Below are 21,112 nucleotides of genomic sequence, written 5' to 3'. Positions count from 1 at the left end.
TGCAGAGCCCAAGTGAATAATAATAATAATAATAATAATAATAATAATAATAATAATAATAATTAATTATTTATACCCCACTCATCTGGCTGGGTTTTCCCAGCCACTCTGGGCGGTTTCCCACAAAAGATGAAAAATATATTCAAAGGTGAACCGGGGTGGGGCTCTGCAGACGTCCGGGGGGCTTAGTCCGGAGCCGGATCGGGCGCTGGAGTGGGAAGCAGGTTGGCTGCCTGCATTTTCCACACAGCAGGGAATAGCCACATAACTCACAGAAACTGGTTTTCAGGGTCCATTTCCACCGGGGTTTCGGCCTGGTTTCGGTTTCCCAAACGCCAAAAAGCCCGAAGGAAGTGTTCCAGTTTTCGGACGTTTTCCGGAAGCTGAGTGTTTGACGCGGCTGCCGGCGATTGTTTCTGGGGTGTCTGTGCCAATCTGAAGCCGCGTCTCGGTTTTTGAACATTTCGGAAGTCAAATGGTACTTTGCTTATTGCTCTTGATTTGGTGTTTTTGTGGCTTTTTCGGTTCCTCTTTTTGTGGCTGTGCGGAACCCAGTTCAGCTCCTGATGGATTGACTGTGGAAATGGCTAGAAGCATCCAAACAATGACTTATCATCAGTGCAGGTAAGGAAAAAAAATAATTTTCATTTTTATCATCTACAATATCTTATTTATTTTACCGTACAGTACATTAGTGATTGCTTTCATTTTATGGATCAGTGGTCTCATTAGAAAGTAAAATTCATGTTCAGATTGCTGTTTTTAAAAGTCTGGAATAGTTTACCGTATTTTTCCCTCTATAACACGCAGATTTTTTCTCCTAAAAAGGAAGGGGAAATGTCTGTGCGTGTTATAGAGCGAATGTGTGGTCCCTGGAGCCAAAAAATCAAGCAAAAGTCAAATGGCGAGTCACGGAGAAGGGAAACCTGAAAAGAGGAAGTGGCTGCTTTCCTGCATTCTGCCTCAGGGTCTTACTGCCCACCCTTCTCTGTTTCGTTGCTGTGATTGCTGAAACGGAACAAAGAGCAGGGAAAGCCCCTCCCCTCCAGGCAAGCAGAGTGTCGTTCTTTTAATTCCTCTCTGTGCTCCGGTGCTGCTGGGGGAGAGGGAGAGAGAGTGGGGGAGGGAGAGGGAGAGGGGGGGAGGGTGAGGGAGAGGGAGAGGGGGGGAGGGAGAGGGAGAGGGAGAGAGAGGGGGGGGGAGAGAGAGAGAGAGATGGCTGGCTGGCTTGGGGGGGAACTTTTGCCTTTCTTTCCTCCCACCCGTTAAATCCCTCTCCAGCATTCTTAGCCAGCTGCTTCTCTGCACACCCCTCTCATGTCCCTTCTTTGTTTTTCCTTCGCTCCCCACTTAAAATGTGGTTACAAAGCATAGATCAACATGGATCCTCAGGATCTTTGCATTGGGTCACCCCAAATTCACCATCAGATCAAATAGCATGTCCATGGCTACAGCCTGCCCCCCCAAAATCACGCACCCATTGTTGCCTGGGGCTGCAATGGTGCAAAACGTGGTTAAAAAGCATGGATCCACATGGATCCTCAGGATCTTTGCATTGGGTCACCCCAAATTCACCATCAGGTCACATAGCATGTCCATGGCTACAGCCTGCCCCCCCAAAATCACGCACCCATTGTTGCCTGGGGCTGCAATGGTGCAAAACGTGGTTAAAAAGCATGGGTCCATATGGATCCTCAGGATCTTTGCATTGGGTCAGCCCAAATTCACCATCAGAGCACATAGCATGTCCATAGCTACAGCCTGCACCAAAAAAAATCACGCACCCACTGTTGCCTGGGGCTGCAATGGTGCAAAAACGTGGTTACAAAGCATGGATCGACAGGGATTCTCAGGATTTTTGCATTGGGTCACCCCAAATTCACCATCAGATCACATAGCATGTCCATGGCTACAGCCTGCACCAAAAAAATCATGCACCCACTGTTGCCTGGGGCTGCAATGGTGCAAAAATGTGGTTACAAAGCATGGATCCACAGGAATTCTCAGGATTTTTGCATTGGGTCACCCCAAATTCACCATCAGATCACATGTCTGTGGCCACAGCATGAAGCACAAAAATGATACATCCACTGTTTCATTCAGAATGTTTTTTCCCTTGTTTTCCTCCTCTAAAAACGATGTGCGTGTTATGGTCAGGTGCGTGTTATAGAGCGAAAAATACAGTAATCTGTTTGGAATTCCTTTGCATGGGAAAGTGTGCTTTGGGTTCGGAACGGATTACGTTTGAGAATCCAGGTACCACTGTATGTTGGCAACCAGGAAGAGGGCCTTCTTGGTGGTGGCGCCCGCCTTGTGGAACGCCCTCCCATCAGATGTCAAAGAAATAAACAACTAAATTAGACATTTAGAAGACATCTGAAGGCAGCCCTGTTTACGGAAGTTTTGAATGACAGACATTCTAATGTATTTTTAATCTTTTGTTGGAAGCTGCCAAGAGTGGCTGGGGAAACCCAGCCGGATGGGAGAGGTAGAAATAATTTGTTGTTGTTGTTATTAATATTTTTAGAAAATTGTATTAGATTAAAATAATTAGGTTTGATTCTAATTTGGAAAGCCAATAAAAGGACTTGGAAGGCTGGACTCCCTCTGGAAAAGGCTGCCAGCCTCCTGTCCGCGGGAAGGTAGAGTCAGAAAGGGCGGAGCAGCCCAACCCGGATCGGCTCCTGCTGGTGCGGGGAGGGGGTAATTGTAAAAGGGAGGAGAAGGAGGGGAGAAGGAAGGAGGGCGGCGGCGGCTGCGCCCTCCGCCGCGCAATTTGGCCACCTGCCTCCTCCCTTCCCCCCACCGCCGCTGCTGATTGACAGCCCGTGGAGTCGCGACTGGGTGGAGCCGCTGGGTGGGGTCAGGCAGTTGGGTGGGGGAGAGAGGAGCCGCCGCCACCGGCGCCGCGTCTAGCAGCCAGGCTCGCTTTTGCACACACGGCGAGGGGAGCGCACTGCGCGGAGGCGGTGAGCGCGCGGGGAAGCGGTCCGGGGCAGTGGGTGGAGGCGGTGATGGGTGGGGTCAGGGACGGGCAAATGGGTGGGGGAGCGCGGCTCTGCAGAAGAGAGCCGCCGCCGCCCCCGGCGCGTCCAGCCAGGCTTGGGTACCCCCGGCAAGAGGTGCGCCCAGCAGGAGCGGGCTGGGAGGTGGTCCTGCAGGGCGGTGGGTGGAGGCGGTGGTGGGTGGGGTGAGGGACAGGCAGATGGGTGGGTGAGCCCGGCTCGTCGGAGAAAAGCAGCCAGACAGGCTCGCTTTGCGCACGGGGACCGCCGGCGAGAGGAGCGGGCAGCGAGGTGGTCCAGCAGGGCGGTGGGTGGAGGAGGTGGCGGGTGGGTGGGCAGGGAAGCGGTCAAGGGCGGTGGGCGGAGGAGGCGGAAGCGCGGAGGCGGCGCCAGCCTCCCGCAAACGGGAGCGGCAGAGGACGCAGCGAGCCCGCCGGGAAGAGGAGGAGCTGGAGGCGTCTGTTACTAACGGAGGAGAGCCTCGGCTGGGCGTCTCCCGAGGGGGTGTGGCGGGGGTGGGGGTTTTCTGGCGCGGCTCTGCTGCTTCCCCCTGCCCCGCCGCCGCCCCCGGTTCTGGGGCTCGAGCAAGCTCCGTGAGCCGATTCCGCGGGTGATGGAGCCAGGGTGGCGGCCGCTGCGCCCCTGGTGGCGGCGGATTGGCGGGGGGGGGGGGAGGCTGGCTCGGGCTCGGGTTGACAGGTGGGGGCGGGGGCGGTGGGTGGAGGCGGTGGTGGGTGGGGTCAGGGACGGGCAGATGGGTGGGGGAGCCCGGCTTGGCAGAGAAGATCGCCACCATCACTACCGGCGCGTCCAGCCAGGCTGCCTTTGCGCACGGGGACCCGCGGAGAGAGGTGCGCCCGGCGCGGAGGCGCTAAGCGGGCAAGGAAGCCTCGGTCAAGGGCGGTTAGCGGAGGAGGCGGAAGCGCGGAGGCGCCACCCCCCCGAGGAAACGGGAGCGGCAGAGGGCGCAGTCGAGCGCGCAGGAAAGAGGAGGAGCTGGAGAGGCCGGGCCGCTGCGCCTGTTATTACGCACGGGAGAGCCTCTGCTGGGCGTCTCCCGAGTTGGGGTGGCGGGGTGGGGGGCTTTCTGGCGCGGCACTGCTGCTCCCTAGTCCCCCTGGTTCTGGCTGGCAGCGAGTCGGGGAGTGGGGGGCTGGAGCAAGCTCCGTGAGAACGATCCCGCGGGTGGAGCCAGGGTAGCCGCTGCGCTCCCGGAGGAGGCGAGGGAGCGAGGCTGGCTCCGCGTCGACAGGTGGGGGCGCCCCCGGGCGGTGAGTGGGTTGAGGAGGTGGAAGCGCGGAGGCGGCGCCCCCCGAGGAAATGGGAGCGGCGGGCAGCGCGCAGGGAAGAGGAGGAGCTGGAGGACCGGCAGCCGCGACTTTTACGCACGGGAGAGCCTCTGCTTGGCGTCTCCCGAGGGGGTGCGCTCGAGCCACTGTCTGGCAGCAAGTCCGGGGCTCGAGCAGGCTCCGTGAGAACGATCCATGGGTGGCCACTGCGCCTCCGGTGTCTGCGAGGCGATGGAGTGAGACCGGCTCCGGGTTGACAGGCGGGGGCGCCCCCGGGTGGTGGGCGGAGGAGGCGAAAGCGCGGAGGCGGCACAACTCCAGGAAACGGGAGCGGCAGAGGGCGCAGCCGAGCGCGCAGAGAGGGTTCCGGAACGGATTAAGTTTGAGAACCAGGGTACCACGCGGCTGGCTTCGTCTGAACTCAAATTCCCCCGTCAAATATCCCTAGTGCGAAAAGATTGTCATCAGAGCGCCTGGAGTGAAATTGTCTTTCCAAAACTTCACTCTTGTGGTTTATCACCACAACAGCTAATCACTTTGGGTTTTAGTCAAGCAAACAAGCTAAACAGTCTCGAGCGTCAGAACAACTTGGCCACAATCAGGAAATTTCCCCCATGGTATCACTACTTTCCACCTATTCGACTCTTTGGCACCCTATTTGCACAACTTTGATACAGTGGTACCTCGGGTTACATACACTTCAGGTTACATACGCTTCAGGTTACAGACTCCACTAACCCAGAAATAGTACCTTGGGTTAAAAACTTTGCTTCAGGAGAACAGAATCGTGCGGCAGCGCAGCGGCAGCGCAGGGGCAGCAGGAGGCCCCATTAGCTAAAGTGGTGTTTCAGGTTAAGAACAGTTTCAGGTTAAGAACGGACCTCTGGAACGAATTAAGTACTTAACCCGAGGTACCACTGTAATTCCAAAATAGCGACGCGCTTCTACTCTCGCAAGATTGAATGTACCACCTTCGGCTGTCCTCGAGGGACAATTCCAAAAAATCTCACTGGGAAAAACTGTGGAGATGGCAGGACTGAATTGGTGGCTCATGTCCTTCTGGCCTGTGCTCTTTTCAAAGATTTCCAGAGCGGGGTTATCACCCCTCTTTTCTTGTCCATTCCAGGTCACACCCCCACTGTTCCAGTGTTCTTCTTTTTGGCGGCTGCCAACAAAATATTAACAGACTAAAACGTCAAACCTTACAAACTTCCCTAAACAGGGGTGCCTTCCAATGTCTTCTAAAAGCCAGACAGTTGTCGATTTCCTTGACATCTGATGGGAGAGGGCGTCACCACCGAGAAGGCCCTCTGCCTGGTTCCCTGCAGCCTCACCTCTCACAGGGAGGGAACTGCCAGAAGGCCCTCGGGAGAGGGACCCCAGTGTCTGGAGTGGAGACGCTCCTTCAGGTCTACAGAACCGAGGCTGTTGAGGGCTTTCAAGGTCAGCACCAACACTTTGAATTGTGCCCAAAAATGTCCTGGGATCCAATGTACGGTAGGTCTTTCAAAACCGGTGTTATGTGGTCTCGGCAGCCGCTCCCAGTTGCCACATTCTGGATTAATTGTAGTTTCTGGGTCGCCTTCCAAGGTAGCCCCACATAGAGCGCATTGCAGTAGTCCAAGTGGGAGATAACCAGAGTATGCACCACTCTGGCAAGACAGTTGGCGGGCAGGGAGGGTCTCATCCTGCATCCCAGATAGACCTGCCCTGGACACAGAATGGACCTGCACCTCCATAGGTCCAAAATGACCCCCAGGCTGCACACCTGGTCCTTCAAGGGCACAGTTGCCCCATTCAGGACCAGGGAGTACCCCCACTGCCCCCCCACAACTGGACTTCAGTCTCGTCCAGATCTGTTAGCCGCCATCCGTCCTCCAACCGCCTCCAGGCACTCACACAGGACCTTGACTTCCTTCACTGGTTCTGATTTAAAAGGGAGGCTGAGCTGGGTATCATTCGCATACTGGTGAACCCACAGCAGAAACCCCCTGATAATCTCTCCCTGCAGGTTTATTTAGAAGTTAAAAAGCATGGGGGGGGGGGAGAGACATTCCACAAGTGAGAGCCCAGGGGTCCAAAGACTGCTTATTGCTTTCCTTTTAGGTCTCGTTAGATAGAGAAATTCATGTTAAATTGCTGTTTTAGGGTTTTTTTTAAAAGTCTGGGAGGCACACCCAGCCTGTGCTGGGTGGAGAGCGAGCGGCAGCAGGAACGCCCACATTCTTCCACTCTGGGCAGGGCCTGGGTAGCGCCAGGTCATGGAGAGGTTGCAAAGGGGCTGGGCGGGCGCCACGCCTTGCACTTGGCTCTGGGCCAGATTCGCCTCCTTGCTTAGGGCTTGTCAAGGCAGCTGAAGCTGGGCAGAGTAGAAATAATAAAATGATCCTTATTATCCAGGAAAGCTCTGGCCGGCCTAAAGAGCTGGTGAGATGGGGGCACACCCAGCCGCCTGCAGCCGTGTCCGCACCTATGGCAGGAATTTCCTCCGGGCCTCGCCCTTCTCTGCTGGCAAATAAAGGGGGGGGGGGCGAGAGAGGAAGAAGTCCAGGGAGGAAGAGGGAGGGAAACAGAGAAGAGAGGATAGATGAAGGGAGATTGGAGAGAAATTGAGAGAAAGAGAAAAAAGTAGAGAGAAAGAGAGGAGAGAAAGAGAGAAAAGAAGAAGAAGTAGTCAAGGGAGGGAAAGAAAGAAGAGAGGGATAGAGGAAGGGAGATTTGAGAGAGGAATAGAGAGCAATAGGAAAAAAAGTAGAGAGAAAGACACACACAGAGAGAGAGAGAGATGTGAAGGCAGGGCTTGCTTGAGCATCACAGGGAAGCCAGCCTACAGGCTCTGTTGCCACGGCAACGGGATGCACCCGATAGAGCTTGGTACCTGGCCCCATCAGCATCAGCACCAGCAGCCTCAGACCAGCAGAGAGACCGGGTCCCTCTTGGCCCCCTTGGTGGGCAGGCGGGCAATGGAAGGGTCCCTGCGAGGGGCCAGAGGGGAACTCTCCGTTGCCCCAGAGCCCGGCTCTGGGCCCTCCGTCCTCTCGTCGCTGCCTCGTGTGCAGAGAGACTTTTGCCGTCCCGCCCGACCCCCAAAATTCGCACTCAAATTCCAAAAGTGAGGTGCACTTTCCCCTAGAAAGAGATGCGGGCCTGGGTACCAGCTCCATCCTCAGGTGCATCCGGTTTCCATGGCAATAGAGCCTGCAGGCTGGCTTCCCTGTAATGCTCCAGCAAGCCTTGCCTTCACATCTCTCTCCCTCCCCCCCCCCCCCTTCCTCTCTCTGAGCTGCCTTAAATCGGATTTTTAAAATAAAATGCTTTGGCAGGAAAAATCTTTCTCAAGATTTTCTCTTTAAGCTAGTCCAAAGGCTATTCATCAGGAAAGAAGGATTTGTTTAAAGTTTTTCATGTGTGCTGAAACTCAGTCAGTTAGGCTTCCTCAAAATCAGCCATCCAGATGTTTTTGACTTACAACTCCCATGATCTGTAGCTAGCAGGTCAGGGATGCTGGGAATTGTAGTCTCAAAACATCTGGAGGGCTGAGGTTGAGGAAGCCTGCCCTAAATTTTTCTTTTAAAATAAGTTTAAGCACATCAGTTAACAAACATGGGTACATATACCATAATGTTGTTTTAGTTATTGTTTTAGTTAAATAAATTGTTTAAATAGTTATGAAGGAAATGATTCCTTTTCTCCTTCCAATCAAGCACAGCAGAAAAGTTATCCAAGCAGAAACAGTTAATTTATTAAACCTCCCCATAATTTTATAATTTTTGGTCTAATAGTCTATGCATTTCTGAAAACTTATGACTCCAAAAAGGAAACATTCCTCCGGTTGTCCGTATTAAGAGGAGGCCAGCAAGGCTGTAAAAACAAAAACAAAAAACAACAACACAGATCCTATCATTCCAAAAAGGAAACCACCTTCTGCTTGTCAATATTTTAAAAAGGATGCCAGCAAGGTTGAACCTTTCTGTAAACGCAGGGTGCCCTGGCTGGGCTTTCCTTTTGACTGTGGGTGGAGGTGGGTGGGTGCATTTTGGAGGGGTGCCCCACACCCGAGTCAGTCCTCGGGGGCTGCCCTTTGCCAACTCTTGGAAAGGCCTTGGGGGTCCGGCTGCAGCCAGGGGGCCCCTTTGTGTAAAGCTTTTGGCAGCACTTGCAACCCCCAGCTTTCTGTTAAAAAAAGCATCTTCAGTTTTATTTGGGCAGGGAGCATCATGAGTGCTCACAGTCTGGGCCTTAGGACATCATCATCATACTACTACTACTATAGGGTTGTTGTTTGTATTTTGATTTCATGTATGCAATATTTTATGTGAACCGCCCTGAGACCTTTGGGTATAAGGCGGTATAAAGATAAAATTAATAATAATAATAATAATAATGAAGAAGAAGAAGAATTTCATTAAGAATTTTATGATTCCGAAAAGGAAACTTTCCTCTGCTTTTTGTAAAAAAAGGGATTTTATTATTCCAAAATCGAAACCTTCCTCCAGCTGTCCATATTAAGGGAATGCCAGCAAGGTTGAACCTTTCTGTATAAAAAAGCATTTGATGATTCCAAAAAGGAAACCTCCCTCCACTTCGCCATATTCAGAGGAGGCCAGCAAGGCTGAACCTTTCTGTAAAAAAGGGATTTTACTATTCCAAAAAGGAAACTTTCCTCAGCTTGTCTAAAAGTAAGTGGATTCCAGCTAGGTTGAACCTTTCTGTATTATTGCAGAAAGGAAACCTTCCTCCGATTGTCAATCAGAGGATGCCAGCAAGGCTGAACCTTTCTGTTATGACAAAAGGGGGTTTATGATTTCAATAAGGAAACCTTCCCAAGGTGTTCAGGAACCCAGACCTGACTGGCCCTTCTCTTCCCTTCCCCAGGCTCCCAGCACCTCTGCCCACCATGAGTTCCTCGCCACTGCTGGGTGACGGCGAGCTGCCGGCCGCGTTGCTGGGTGACATTAAGACTGAGCCCCCCGAGGAGCTGCTGGCCGAGCCGGTGGATCTGTCGGTCCACAAAACCAAGGTGCCACCAGTGCCCCAGATCCCTCTCTCCTGCTTCCGGACCGGTGCACCGCCCGTGTCACCGGCGCCACTGGGCTCCGCGTCCTCGGCCATCCCAGCTGTCCTGTCTCCGGGCTCCATCCTGGCCTCAAGCCAGGGCAGCGGCGGGCAGCAGATCCTGCACGTGATCCACACGATCCCCTCGTTCCAGCTGCCCGGCAAGATGGGCAAACTCCAGACCATCCCGCTGGTGGTCCAGTCGCTGCCGGTCGTCTATGCTGCCGTGCCGGCCGACGGGGTGGCGGCAGCCGCCGTGACGGTGCCCCTTATCGGGGGCGACGGGAAGGACGCCGGGTCCGGTGAGGGCGCTGCAGGGTGGTCATAGATCATGACAATATTAAGAGCATGCCAGCAAGGCTGAACCTTTCTATAAAAGAAGGATTTTATCAGCTTCCTCCGATTCTACATATTGAGAGGATGCCATCAACGCTGAACCTTTCAGTAAACGAAGGATTTCATTGTTCCAAAAAGGAAAGCTGCTTCCGATTGTCCATATTAAGAAGATGCTGAACCTTTCTGTAAAAAAAGGATTTCATTATTCCCCAAAGGGGAAGTAAACAAAGGCAGGGAGAAATGACCATGTCAGATCACTAAACTCCAGGAAACTACAAATATCCCCCGGAAAGTTTTGTCCTTTTTCTGAATGCGCCTTTGTTTTTTCCTGCAGTGAAAGTGGACCCCGGTTCCATTTGCCCAATTGGCATTGGCAGCGAGAGCGACGACAGCGCTTCGGAGAGCCGCCCGGCCTCCTTCCCCGAGCTCCAGAGAGAGTGAGTTTCCTGCCAGAGGATGCCAGCAAGGACGAACCTTTCTGTAAAGAAAGGATTTAAATTGATTTAATTTATACTGTTATTATTATTGTTATTGTTATTATTATTATTATTATTATTATTAGGATTAGGGTTAGCAATAAGGGTTAGGGATAGGGATTAGGGATTAGGGATAGAGTTGTTGTAAGTTGAATCTTACTGTCAGGTTCTGCTGTTTCTCGTCCTTGATTTTGACTGTTTTTTTCATTGTTATTTTATATTTAACAATGAATGGCCAGATGGGAGGGGTATGGATCTAATAATAATAATAATAATAGGACGTTGAGTCTTACTATCAGGTTCTGGAGTTTGTCATGTGTCTGTTTTTTACTGTTTTTTTAATTGTTATTTTATTTCTAACAATGAGTGGCCAGGTGGGCAGGGTAGAAATAATAAACTACTACTAGTAGTAGTACTTAGTTTGTTACCCCCCTCCTCCTCTCTGCCGATCTCTTGCCAGGCCTTCCTCCGTGAGCCAGATGCAGCAGACTGACTCCCCGGACCTCAAGAAGAGGCGCATTCACCAGTGCGACTTTGAGGGATGTAGCAAAGTTTACACAAAGAGCTCACACTTAAAAGCGCACAGAAGGATACACACAGGTAGGGTCAACCTTCCTGGCATCCTCTTAATATTGACAATCAGAGGAATACTTTTTTTTATCATAATAAATTCCTTGCTGGCATCCTCCTAATACTGACAATGGGAGGAAGGGTTTCTTTTTGGAATAATAAAATCCCTTTGTTAAAAGGAAGGGACAGCCTTGCTGGCATCCTATTTATTTCGTGTTACCCTCTGTCAATAACCCTCTGTTGCCCCCTGCAGGAGAGAAGCCATATAAGTGTACCTGGGAGGGCTGTACCTGGAAATTTGCCCGTTCTGATGAATTGACCCGGCATTTCCGGAAACACACAGGCATCAAGCCCTTCCGCTGCTCGGACTGCGACCGGAGCTTCTCGCGCTCGGACCACCTGGCTCTCCATCGCCGGAGACACATCATGATGTGAAATTGGAGGGCCGGCGGTCACCCTCGGATCCCCCCCCCAAATATCCAGGGGTCAAAGGAGAAACTTTGGCAGAGCGAAGAACCATGACAGCGAGTTTGATACCCAAGCCAAGATGGGTGGAGTCTCTCGGACCTTTACCGAAAGGTTCAGCCTTGCTGACATTCTCTGAATAGGGACAATCGGAGGAAGGTTTCCTTTTGGGGATAAGAGGAATAACCTCAATCCACTGGTGCCATTCCCCTTTGGTAGAAGGGGTCGAGCCAGACTTGAACCTGGAACCTGGTTCGACCGATGGGGGTAGTTTCCCCTTTGGTGGATGGGGGGGGTCTGGGGGCAACAGAGGAGGGTCTTCCTTGTACGGATCAATATATGAGATTTTGGGTGGGATATGGACATGAACATCTCCCCGGGTTCCAAGTGCGAGTGGCGCATTCCCATAGAAAGGGATTGATTGAGAGCTGTTTGTGGATTTTCCTCTCGAGCGAGAGCATTGATCGCCGAAACAAAAGCAATCGTCAATGGACCGTTCAATGAAGTAAATAAGACAGGACAGGGTTACTTTGAGTCTCAAACTTCAGTCCAAAGCGTTCCAAGTGCGAGTCATGCTTTCCCATAGAAAGGAATGCAAAACGGATTAAGACAGCAATTTAACATGAATTTTGCTCTCTAACAGGACCATTGATCCCCAAAACGAAACCAATAATCAATGGACTGTACTATGAAATAAATAGGATCTTGTAGATGATAGAAACTAAAATTATTTTTTTCCCTCACCTGCACTGACCTGATTGATCCATTCCGGACTTTTAAAAACAGCCATTTGAATGTGAATTTTGCTCTTTATTGAGAATTTGATCCTCGAAATGAAACCAATAATCAATAGACTGTATGATAAAATAAATAAGATCTTGTAGATGATAAAAATTGGAATTTATTTTTTTCCTGACCTGCACTAGTGATAGTCATTGTTTGGATGGGGGCGGGTTTGATCCGTTTCTGCAATCACACAATCAATCAATCATTCATTCATTTATTTATTTACGGCTATTAGCCCATAAAATATGTACAAACATAAAAAAGCACAAAGGCTTAAAAACCGAAATATCTGACAACAGAAGGTGAACACTGCGATGCAAGGGTGGGTCATTGGGCAGAGCCAAATAACAGGATGGGGCCCGGAGAGCTCCAAGGGACGGTTCACAGAAAAAGGAAAACTGAAGACGAGATCCGACATGCACTCTCATCATAACTGTCCGATTAGATTTTGATGTTGTTGTTGTTTTTTGGTGGTTTTTGCGTGTGAGATAACCGCATTCAGGAATCTCGCCACCTGCAGAGTAACAGAAGGATCTGTATCCTGCAAAAGCAGTGCGGCGTGTGACTCAACAGGCCTGCCAACCAAGCGCAGTAAAGCAGGACCCAGGAATTTAGTCCTGGCTATGCTATGTAGGGGACAGTTGAACATTATATGTGGAAGAGATTCAACAGTTTTCCCGTCACACACGCATAGCGGAGACACCAAACCCTTGGAAAATCTGTGGCTCAGCAGGTTCGATGGAAGGACATTGAACCTTGCACGAATAAATGCAAGTCGGTGTGGTACTGATGAAAGAGATGACATGTATGATGGAAGGTCAAGTGGTGGGGTTATTCCGTGATACCTGGGGGAGCAGACACCCCCACCTCTGGCAAGGTTGTGTTGATTTTCAATGTCTGCTAATCTTTGCTCAATGAGGCTTTTAGCTGAGCGTAAGTTCATCTTTAGGGAGTCCGCTAGGGAAATTCCGATGCTCAGAAGTTTGGCATGGATTTTTCCTACCCACGGATTAACAAATTCGTCCCGCCAGAGGCACTGAAAAAGGTAATGGTCGGGAAGCCTATGCCAGCTGGACAGCCAATAGCCAAAGACTCGCTTCCAGATGACAGTCTCCAATGTTGCAATCCTTAACTCCAGACGTATGGCTGCGTTGCTCACACACATGGGGAGTTTCAGGAGGCGACGGAGAAACTGATTCTGCAATGTCTCCAGCGATGTTAAATTGGACCCAGGGGCCCAGAGCGGGGCAGCATAGCAGAGGGTGGAAACCACTTTTGCGTGGTATACCTTCAATGCAGAGGGGATGTGGGAGGCTCCGTCAGCCGCAAAAAATTGGAGTAGAGCATAAAGTATTGTTTTCCCTTTGTTTAGTAAATACTGTATCTGTGGCTTCCAGCTTAGGTTGTAGTGAAAAAAGACTCCCAGGTATTTAAATTTGAAAACCTGTTCTAATTGGACTCCATCTAACTTCCAGCTGTAAGTTTTCCGAGACCTGGTAAAGACCAGGACTTTAGATTTCCCATGATTAATTGTCAGATGGTTGAGTTTGCAATAAGCCGCAAAAATCTTTAGAGCTCTGCATAAACCGACTCTAGAGTAGGAAAGGATCGCTGCATCATCGGCGTATAGGAGCAAAGGGCAGCGAAAATCGGCTAGGCGGGGGGCATGAATGTTGGCTTGAGACTCATTCAGAAAGAGCTTCATATCACTAATAAACAGGTTGAAGAGGAGTGGGGCCAAAATGCAGCCTTGGCGCACACCTCTATTTATTGGGACCTCGTTGGATAGGTTTCCCGCAGGTGTGAGTCTCACTCTAGCCGACGACCCGTGGTGTAATTGGGTTATAAGCCATAACAGTCTTCTATCTATGCCCCATCTCTCTAGTTTCTTCCATAGACAGTTTCTTGGGATACTGTCGAATCAATCAATAGCTGAACTGGGATCCACACAGTCACAAAAACCAATGAGCCACAGGTTGGATTCAGTACCAACAAAATGAAGTGTTCAAAGCAGATAAAAAAACAAAACAGGTTTTCCAAGTGAAATTTCAATATTAGATAAAGAATTATTGCAAGAATTATTGCAAGACAAAGGTGATTTCTAAAATATATGGAATTTTATTGCAATGGGATGTAAAAGAGGTAATGATCCAATAGGCTATGGATATTGGTAGTAAACTGATACGATTATCATCATGGGGGAAATTATGGATGGAGAGCTGGAGATTTGCGGCTTGCGAGGCGATAAAGGAAAATGGGATAAAGATGTTTAACAGATGGCATTTAACACAAAATCTAACACAATGACAGATGGTATTTAAGCAAAACATTCAAAATGTATAAAACAAAATCAAAAATGGGTCGGAGGGGAAACCAAGTAGGTGGGGCACTCTTACAGGGCGTTTGAGCACCAAAGAAGGTTTCCTTTTGAGGATAATAAAATCCCCCTTTTTACAGAAAGGTTCAGAGTTGCTGGCATCCTCTTAATATGGACAAGCGGAGGAAGGTTTCTTTTTTGGAATAATAAAATCCCATTTTTTACAAAAAGGTTCAGCCTTGCTGACATCCTCCTAATATGCACAATGCGGCTGTTTGGCTGGGGGCCTCCATCTTTAGTTCTGGTGCCTTTTCATGTGCAGCGCCAAGTGGTCCGATCGGGAAAAACATCGCCCACAGGCGAGGCACCCAAAGGGTTTGGCACCCGTGTGTTTCCGGTAGTGGCGTGTTAGCTCGTCAGATCGGGCGAAGCACCACTCACACCCGTCCCAAGCACACCGATATGGCTTCTCGCCTGGAAAGGGGGCAGAAGAAAGAAGGAAAAGGGGTGGCGTTAGAAACATCTGCCCAGCCTTTCTCCTCCCAGGGCTCATTTTCGTAGCAGATGCCCAGGGGTTGGGTCTGCGTGTTTGAATGGCACCCAGAAATCAGAACCAGCGAAGGTGCTGGGTATGCCTGGAGGTGGTTGGAGGATGGATGGCGATTGAAATCCCTAGTCCGTAAGACTTGACTGAAATCCTTTTTTTTACTGAGAGGTTCATCCTTGTTGGTATCTTCTTAATGTGGACAAGCAGAGGGAGGTTTAATTTTTGGAATAATAAAATCCTTTTTTTACAGAAAGGTTCAGCCACTTAATACGGACAAGTGGAGGAAGGTTTCTTTTTTGGAATAATAAATTTTCAGAGTAGTTTTTACAGTGTTACTGTAAGGAAAAGGACTTAATTCAAGTCTTACTGACTAGGGGTTTAAATTGTGATTTAAATCGAAATTTAAATCAATTTGATTTAAATCAAATCTACCCAGGAAATAACTGTAAAAAACTACTCTGAAAATTTATTATTCCAAAAATGAAACCTCCCTCCGTTTGTCAATATTAAGAGGATTCCAACAAGGTTGAACTAAAAAAAGGTAATTTAATCATTCCAAAACGAAAACCTTTCTCCAGTTGTCCATATTAGGATACCAGCAAGGCTGAACCTTTCTATAAAAAAAGGATTTAAATTGATTCTTACTGACCAGGGATTTAAATTGTGATTTAAATCGACTGCATTTAAATCAAATCCACCAGGGGGCGGGGGACATTTCTAATTCCACCCCAATCATCTCCCTTACAAGCTGCCCTCAGGTTTAGCCGCAGCCAACCACATACCTGTGTGAGTCCTCTGATGTGCTTTCAGGTGAGAACTTTTGGTGTAAACCTTTGTGCAACCTGTGAAGAGATCGGAATGAATTGGTGGGGTGAAATAGTAGTAGTAGTAGTAGTAGTAGTAGTAGTAGAGGGCCTTTTTCACCACCTCTATTGCATCTGCAGAAAACAGCAGCAGGAGACTCTTTCACGTGGTTTGCAATCTTATTGGAACCACCTACACCACCGGGGCCTGGTAGGGACCCCAAGATCTCCTGCAATGCTTTTGCAAAGTTTTTTTGCAGATAAAGTCGCTCAGATTCAGAAGGAGGAGTCTCCATCGTGGGAGCAGGGCCATGGCGGGAGAGTGCTAGAGTCCTGTCTAGTCAAGTTGCGTGGGATCAATTCCAATCTGCTACCTCCAAGGATGTGACCAGGCTGCTTGGACGAGTGAAACCGACCACCTGTCTCCTTGATCCTTGCCCATCCTGGCTTATAAAAGCTAGCCGGGAAGGGCTGGGCAATGGGCTTTGCCGGGTGGTGAAAGCTTCTCTCTGTGAGGGAGCCTTCCCAGACCCGCTGAAAGAGGCGGTCATCAAACCGCTTCTTAAAAAAACATCTTTAGACCCGGCCAATATGGCCAAATATCGCCCAGTCTCAAATCTTCCATTCTTGGGCAGGGTGATTGAGCGGGTGGTTGCTGAACAACTCCAAGCAGCCTGGAGGATGTGGACCATTTGGATCCCTTCCAGTCGGGATTCAGGCCTCATCATGGGACTGAAACTGCGTTGGTCGCGCTGGTCGAAGATCTCGAGCGGGCTAGGACAAAGGTGAGAGCTGTTTCCTAGTTCTGCTGGATCTCTAAGTGGTGTTTGATACCATCGACCATAACATCCTTCTGGACCGTCTAGAGGGGCTGGGAGCTGAGGGCACTGTTATACAGTGGTTTCGCTCCTTCCTCCTGGGCAGTGTTCAGAAAGTGGTGGTGGGGGATGAGTGTTCAGACCCCTGGGCCCTCACTTGTGGGGTGCCTCAGGGTTCGGTCCTCTCCCCCATGCTTTTTAACATCTATATGAAACCACTGGGAGAGATCATCAGGGGGTTTGGGCTGGGTGTTCATCAGTATGCAGATGACACCCAGCTCTACCTCTCTTTTAAATCAGAACCAGTGAAGGCGGTGAAGGTCCTGTGTGAGTGCCTGGAGGCGGTTGGAGGATGGATGGTGGCTAACAGATTGAGGTTGAATCCTGACAAGACAGAAGTACTGTTTTTGGGGGACAGGAGACGGGTGAGTGTGGGGGTCTCCCTGGTCCTGAATGGGGTAACTGTGCCCCTGAAGGACCAGGTGCGTAGCCTGGGAGTCATTTTGGACTCACAGGAGACGGTCAATTCTGTGTCCAGGGTGGCTGTCTACCAGCTCCACCTGGTACGCAGGCTGAGACCCTATCTGCCTCCAGACTGTCTCACCAGAGTGGTGCATGCTCTGGTTATCTCCCGCTTGGACTACTGCAATGCGCTCTATGTGGAGCTACCTTTGAAGGTGATCTGGAAACTGCAATTAATCCAGAATGCGGCAGCTAGACTGGGGACTTGGAGCGGCCACCAGGACCACATAACACTGGTCTTGAGAGATCTGCATTGGCTCCCAGGATGTTTCCGAGCACAATTCAAAGTGTTGGTGCTGACGTTTCAAGCCCTAAATGGCCTCGGCCCAGTATACCTGAAGGAGCGTCTCCACCCCCATCGTTCAGCCTGGACACGGAGGTCCAGCTCCGAGGGCCTTCTGGCGGTTCCCTCATTGCAAGAAATGAGGTTACAGGGAACCAGACAGAGGGCCTTCTCGGTAGTGGCGCCCGCCCTGTGGAACACCCTCCCTTCAGATGTGAAGGAAATAAGCAGCTATCCTATCTTTAGAAGACATCTGAAGGCAGCCCTGTTTAGGGAAGTTTTTAATATAATGCTGTATTGTTTTTAACACTTGATTGGGGGCCACCCAGAGTGGCTGGGCAAACTCAGCCAGATGGGCGGGGTATAAATAATAAATTATTATTGTTGTTGTAGTAGTAGTAGTAATAGCAGTGGCAGTAATAATGATAATAGTAGTAATAATAATAACAATAACAATAATCCGTATCAGCCTGAATATAAGCCTCACTTTTTTCCCAAATTCCGTCCGCGAAAAGTGAAAGTGCAGCTTATATTCAGGCCACTTGTCAATTTTAAGAGGATGCCAGCAAGGTTGGACCTTTCTGTAAAAAAAGGAATTTATTATCCCAAAAAGGAAACCTTCCTCTCCTTGTCAATATTCAGAGGATGCCAGCAAGGCTGTACCTTTGTCTAAAAAGGGATTTTATTATCCCAAAAAGGAAACCTTCTCCTTGTTAATATTCAGGGGATGCCAGCAAGGCTGAACCTTTCAGTAAAAAAGGATTGGTCCTACCGGAGTAGTCACAATGATGGACCCTTCTCTTCTCCAGCTCCGGGTTGTTCCTCTGGCTGTACTTGGGGATCGGCACGGCGAGGGTCTGCAATCCACCATGCAGCGTTGGCATTTGGCCCTGGAGGGGTCCTTTCACCGACGAGGCAGCCTGGTCCTGCCTTTGAGAGATGCCCTCGGCAAACTCCGGGCTGCCAGGCTGCGAGTTTGGTGGTGACGGCGGCAGGCCGGTGCCCAGGGACAGGCACCCCAAGATCCAACCCGGGTTGGAGAAGACGTGGAAGGCGCTGCCAAAGTCGGGGAGGGTCTGCCATGCCCCGGCTGGGCCTGGCCTGGCCAAGAAGGTGCCGGGTTCCGATTTGACCCGGGCGAAGGGGGCGAGGGGCTTGGGGGGCCGGTAGAGGCCCGTGCGAAGGTGGGCAGAAGGTGGCTTCTCTGTGGAGAAGTATTCGTCGACCACGGAGGCGCTTTCCCGGCGGTACTTCTGCCCGACGTCCAGGGGGGTGTCGGGCAAATGTCCTGAGAGGTACTGGTCCATTTCGAAGGGGGCCTGGAGGAGAAAGGGCAGTTAGTGGAATAATAAAATCCCCCTTTTTACAGAAAGGTTCAACCTTGTTGGCACCTTCTTATATGGACAAGCAGAGGAATGTTTCCTAATTGGAATAATGAAATCATTTTTTACAGAAAGGCTCAACCTTGCTGCCATCCTCAATATTGGCAACCATAGGAAGGTTTCCTTTTTGGAATCATAAATTTTCAGAGTCGTTTTTACACTTCTGTCAAAAATTACTGATTTGGTTCCACTCTTAGAAATACATAGAGCGAAGATTATGAAATGACGGTGAGGTTTAATAAGTTAACTGCCGATATCTGGACAACTTTTCTGCCATACTTGATTGGAAGGAGAAAAATAACCATTTCTTTAATAACCATTTATTTAAGTAAAAGAATAATATAGTACCATATGCATCCATGTTTGTTAACTGATGTGGTTAAACAACTTTTAAAAAATGAAGTGTAGAAATGACTCTGAAAATTTATGATTCCACAAAGGAAATCTTCCTCTGCTTGTCCATATAAGAGGATGCCAGCAAGGTTGAACCTTTCTGTAGAAAAAGAATTTTATTATTCCAAAAAGGAAACCTTCCTCTGATTCTCCATATTAAGTGGATGCCACAGCAAGGTTGAAAAAGGATTTTATATCGTCTCCCGGACTAGGGATTTAAATCGATTCAATTCAAATCAAATCCACCCTGCTTTTGCCCTCTTATCCTCAGAGTGTTCTCGAAGGAAAAAGAACAAGCATCTTGAACCCGGGGTCAAGACCAAGATTGAACGATCTGAGGAGCAAATATTGACCTTGGTCAATAATTTACTAGGGAGACAATAAAAAATGACATTGAGCCAAGTAAGTATGTACCGTATTGTCCCAAATATAAGCCTCATATTTTCCCCAAAATCCCAACCGTGAAACACTAAAGGGTGCCTTATATTCAGGCCAATACGTACCGTATTCAGGCCAATATGCGCCAATTAGGCAGGGGGTGTTTACTGAATTATTGTTTTTATTTCAATTTTACGTATTTGATATTTTACGTGAATGGCCCCAAGACCTTTGGGTGTAGGGTGGTATAAAAATTAAGTAAGTAAGTAAGTAAATATATAAATGAAAAAATGAAAAATAAATAAAAAACCCAGAATATGGGGTTTTCCTGCAGCTCACTTACCTGGGCCAGAGCCTGTTGACTTTCCGAGATCTGTACCGTCGGTTGGATGTCTTCGAAGACATCTGTGTCTTCCATGTTGACGGGTTTCGAAACTGGGCAGCAGCTCATCCTACCCACCCTGTCTTCTTCTACTTGGCAGAGTTGCGGAAAAAACTCAAATCCGAGGAAAAAAATGAGATTTTTGGGACAATTTGGCCCCTCGGAAAGCTGACTCGCCCGTTGATAATTTGGAGCAAGAATGCCAAATCTGTTGCATGAAAATTTGCAGAGTTGTGAAACTCAAATCAAAGAAGAAAAGCAAGTTTTTTTGGACAATGCAAAAATAAGGCCCTCTTCCTAATCTTGAGGAATCCAGTTGCTCTGCAGTCTCAAGAATCCCAAATCTTGTTGCACGAAAAATTCCCACATTGCAGCTGCAAAAAAACTCAAATCCGAGAAGAAAAACCAGGTTTTTTTAACGATGCAGAGAATCAGGCACCCGGAAGCATCTAATCTGCAGCTTTAAGAATATCCCAATCTGCGGCAAGAAAAATTTACCTGTCTGAAAGTGGGCAGTTCTTTCCCTCTGTCAGCCAATCAGGAGGGATCTCACTCAACTCCGGCCAATGAGAGGGCCAGAAACCCTCTTCTTTAAAGGAACACAAGATAGAAGGATTTTTTATTTTTTGTTGGAGAAATAGAAAGAAAGAAGGGCAGGTTTGGTGCAGTCTTTCCAGGTTGAATGTCCTCGATTCTCGGTGGTTCCCAGGCTATTTGGACCATTCCACTACTGAAATATAATAATAATAATAATAATAATAATAATAATAATAATAATAATAATAATATTCAAGTATATTATCTATAGCCCGACCATCAGGCTGGGCTTCCCCAGCCACTCTGGGCAGCTCCTGACAGATGAAAAACAGAATAAAAACCCTGTAAGATTTAAATCCCTTTTTTACAGAAAGGTTCAACCGTGCTGACATCCTCTTAATACGGACAAGCAGAGGAAAGTTTCCTTTTCCTTTTTTTACAGAAAGGTTCAACCTTACTGGCATACTCTTAATATGGACAAGTGGAGGAAGATTTCCTTTTTGGAATCATAAAAGCCTCTTTTTTGCAGAGAGGTTCAACCTTGCTGGCATCCTCCGAAAATGGACTGTATTTCGAGATGAGTTGGGAAATGAGAGTACTCCTAAACATTAAAAAATAAAATAAAATAAAAAGCACTGGTTCTATGAAAATACGTTTGTGTGTAACGGTTTTTTTCTTCCTGAAACATTGAGAGTATCTAAAAAAACTGACGTCATCTTGCTCAGTGGCTGCCACAGCATGGAAACAATTAATACAGTGTACGTGTTT

The 21,112-nt window shown here is 48.9% G+C and overlaps 2 protein-coding genes across 12 annotated transcripts; one reads left to right on the top strand and one right to left on the bottom strand.

Annotated features, from left to right (window-relative positions):
• The first annotated feature begins 35 nt into the window (after positions 1–35).
• KLF8 (KLF transcription factor 8) lies at positions 36–12,090 on the top strand. Of its 11 annotated transcripts, XM_077922491.1 has the most exons (6): positions 1,207–2,969; positions 5,421–5,737; positions 9,170–9,651; positions 10,020–10,122; positions 10,622–10,761; positions 10,985–12,090. In XM_077922491.1, exons 3-6 carry the CDS (start codon positions 9,192–9,194, stop codon positions 11,164–11,166), a joined length of 885 nt encoding a protein of 294 aa, XP_077778617.1. In that variant the 5' UTR covers positions 1,207–2,969; positions 5,421–5,737; positions 9,170–9,191; the 3' UTR covers positions 11,167–12,090. The 11 variants fall into 11 exon arrangements, with proteins under 11 accessions (XP_028570969.2, XP_077778619.1, XP_077778617.1 ...); XM_028715136.2 differs by lacking the exons at positions 1,207–2,969; positions 5,421–5,737 and adding an exon at positions 36–624; XM_028715138.2 differs by lacking the exon at positions 5,421–5,737.
• Positions 12,091–14,077: 1,987 nt separating this feature from the next.
• On the bottom strand, positions 14,078–21,067 carry LOC114588902 (Krueppel-like factor 5). Its single transcript, XM_028714677.2, has 4 exons — positions 19,769–21,067; positions 18,045–18,591; positions 15,629–15,688; positions 14,078–14,773 (listed from the first exon to the last, which is right to left on the bottom strand). Exons 1-4 carry the CDS (start codon positions 19,874–19,876, stop codon positions 14,595–14,597), a joined length of 894 nt encoding a protein of 297 aa, XP_028570510.2. The 5' UTR covers positions 19,877–21,067; the 3' UTR covers positions 14,078–14,594.
• Positions 21,068–21,112: the final 45 nt, after the last annotated feature.

The sequence above is a fragment of the Podarcis muralis genome, chromosome Z, assembly GCF_964188315.1.
Source record: "Podarcis muralis chromosome Z, rPodMur119.hap1.1, whole genome shotgun sequence".
Lineage (NCBI taxonomy): Eukaryota > Metazoa > Chordata > Lepidosauria > Squamata > Lacertidae > Podarcis > Podarcis muralis.
The sequence above is the reverse complement of the archived record's forward strand: the minus strand, read 5'-3'. Positions and strand labels throughout refer to the sequence as shown.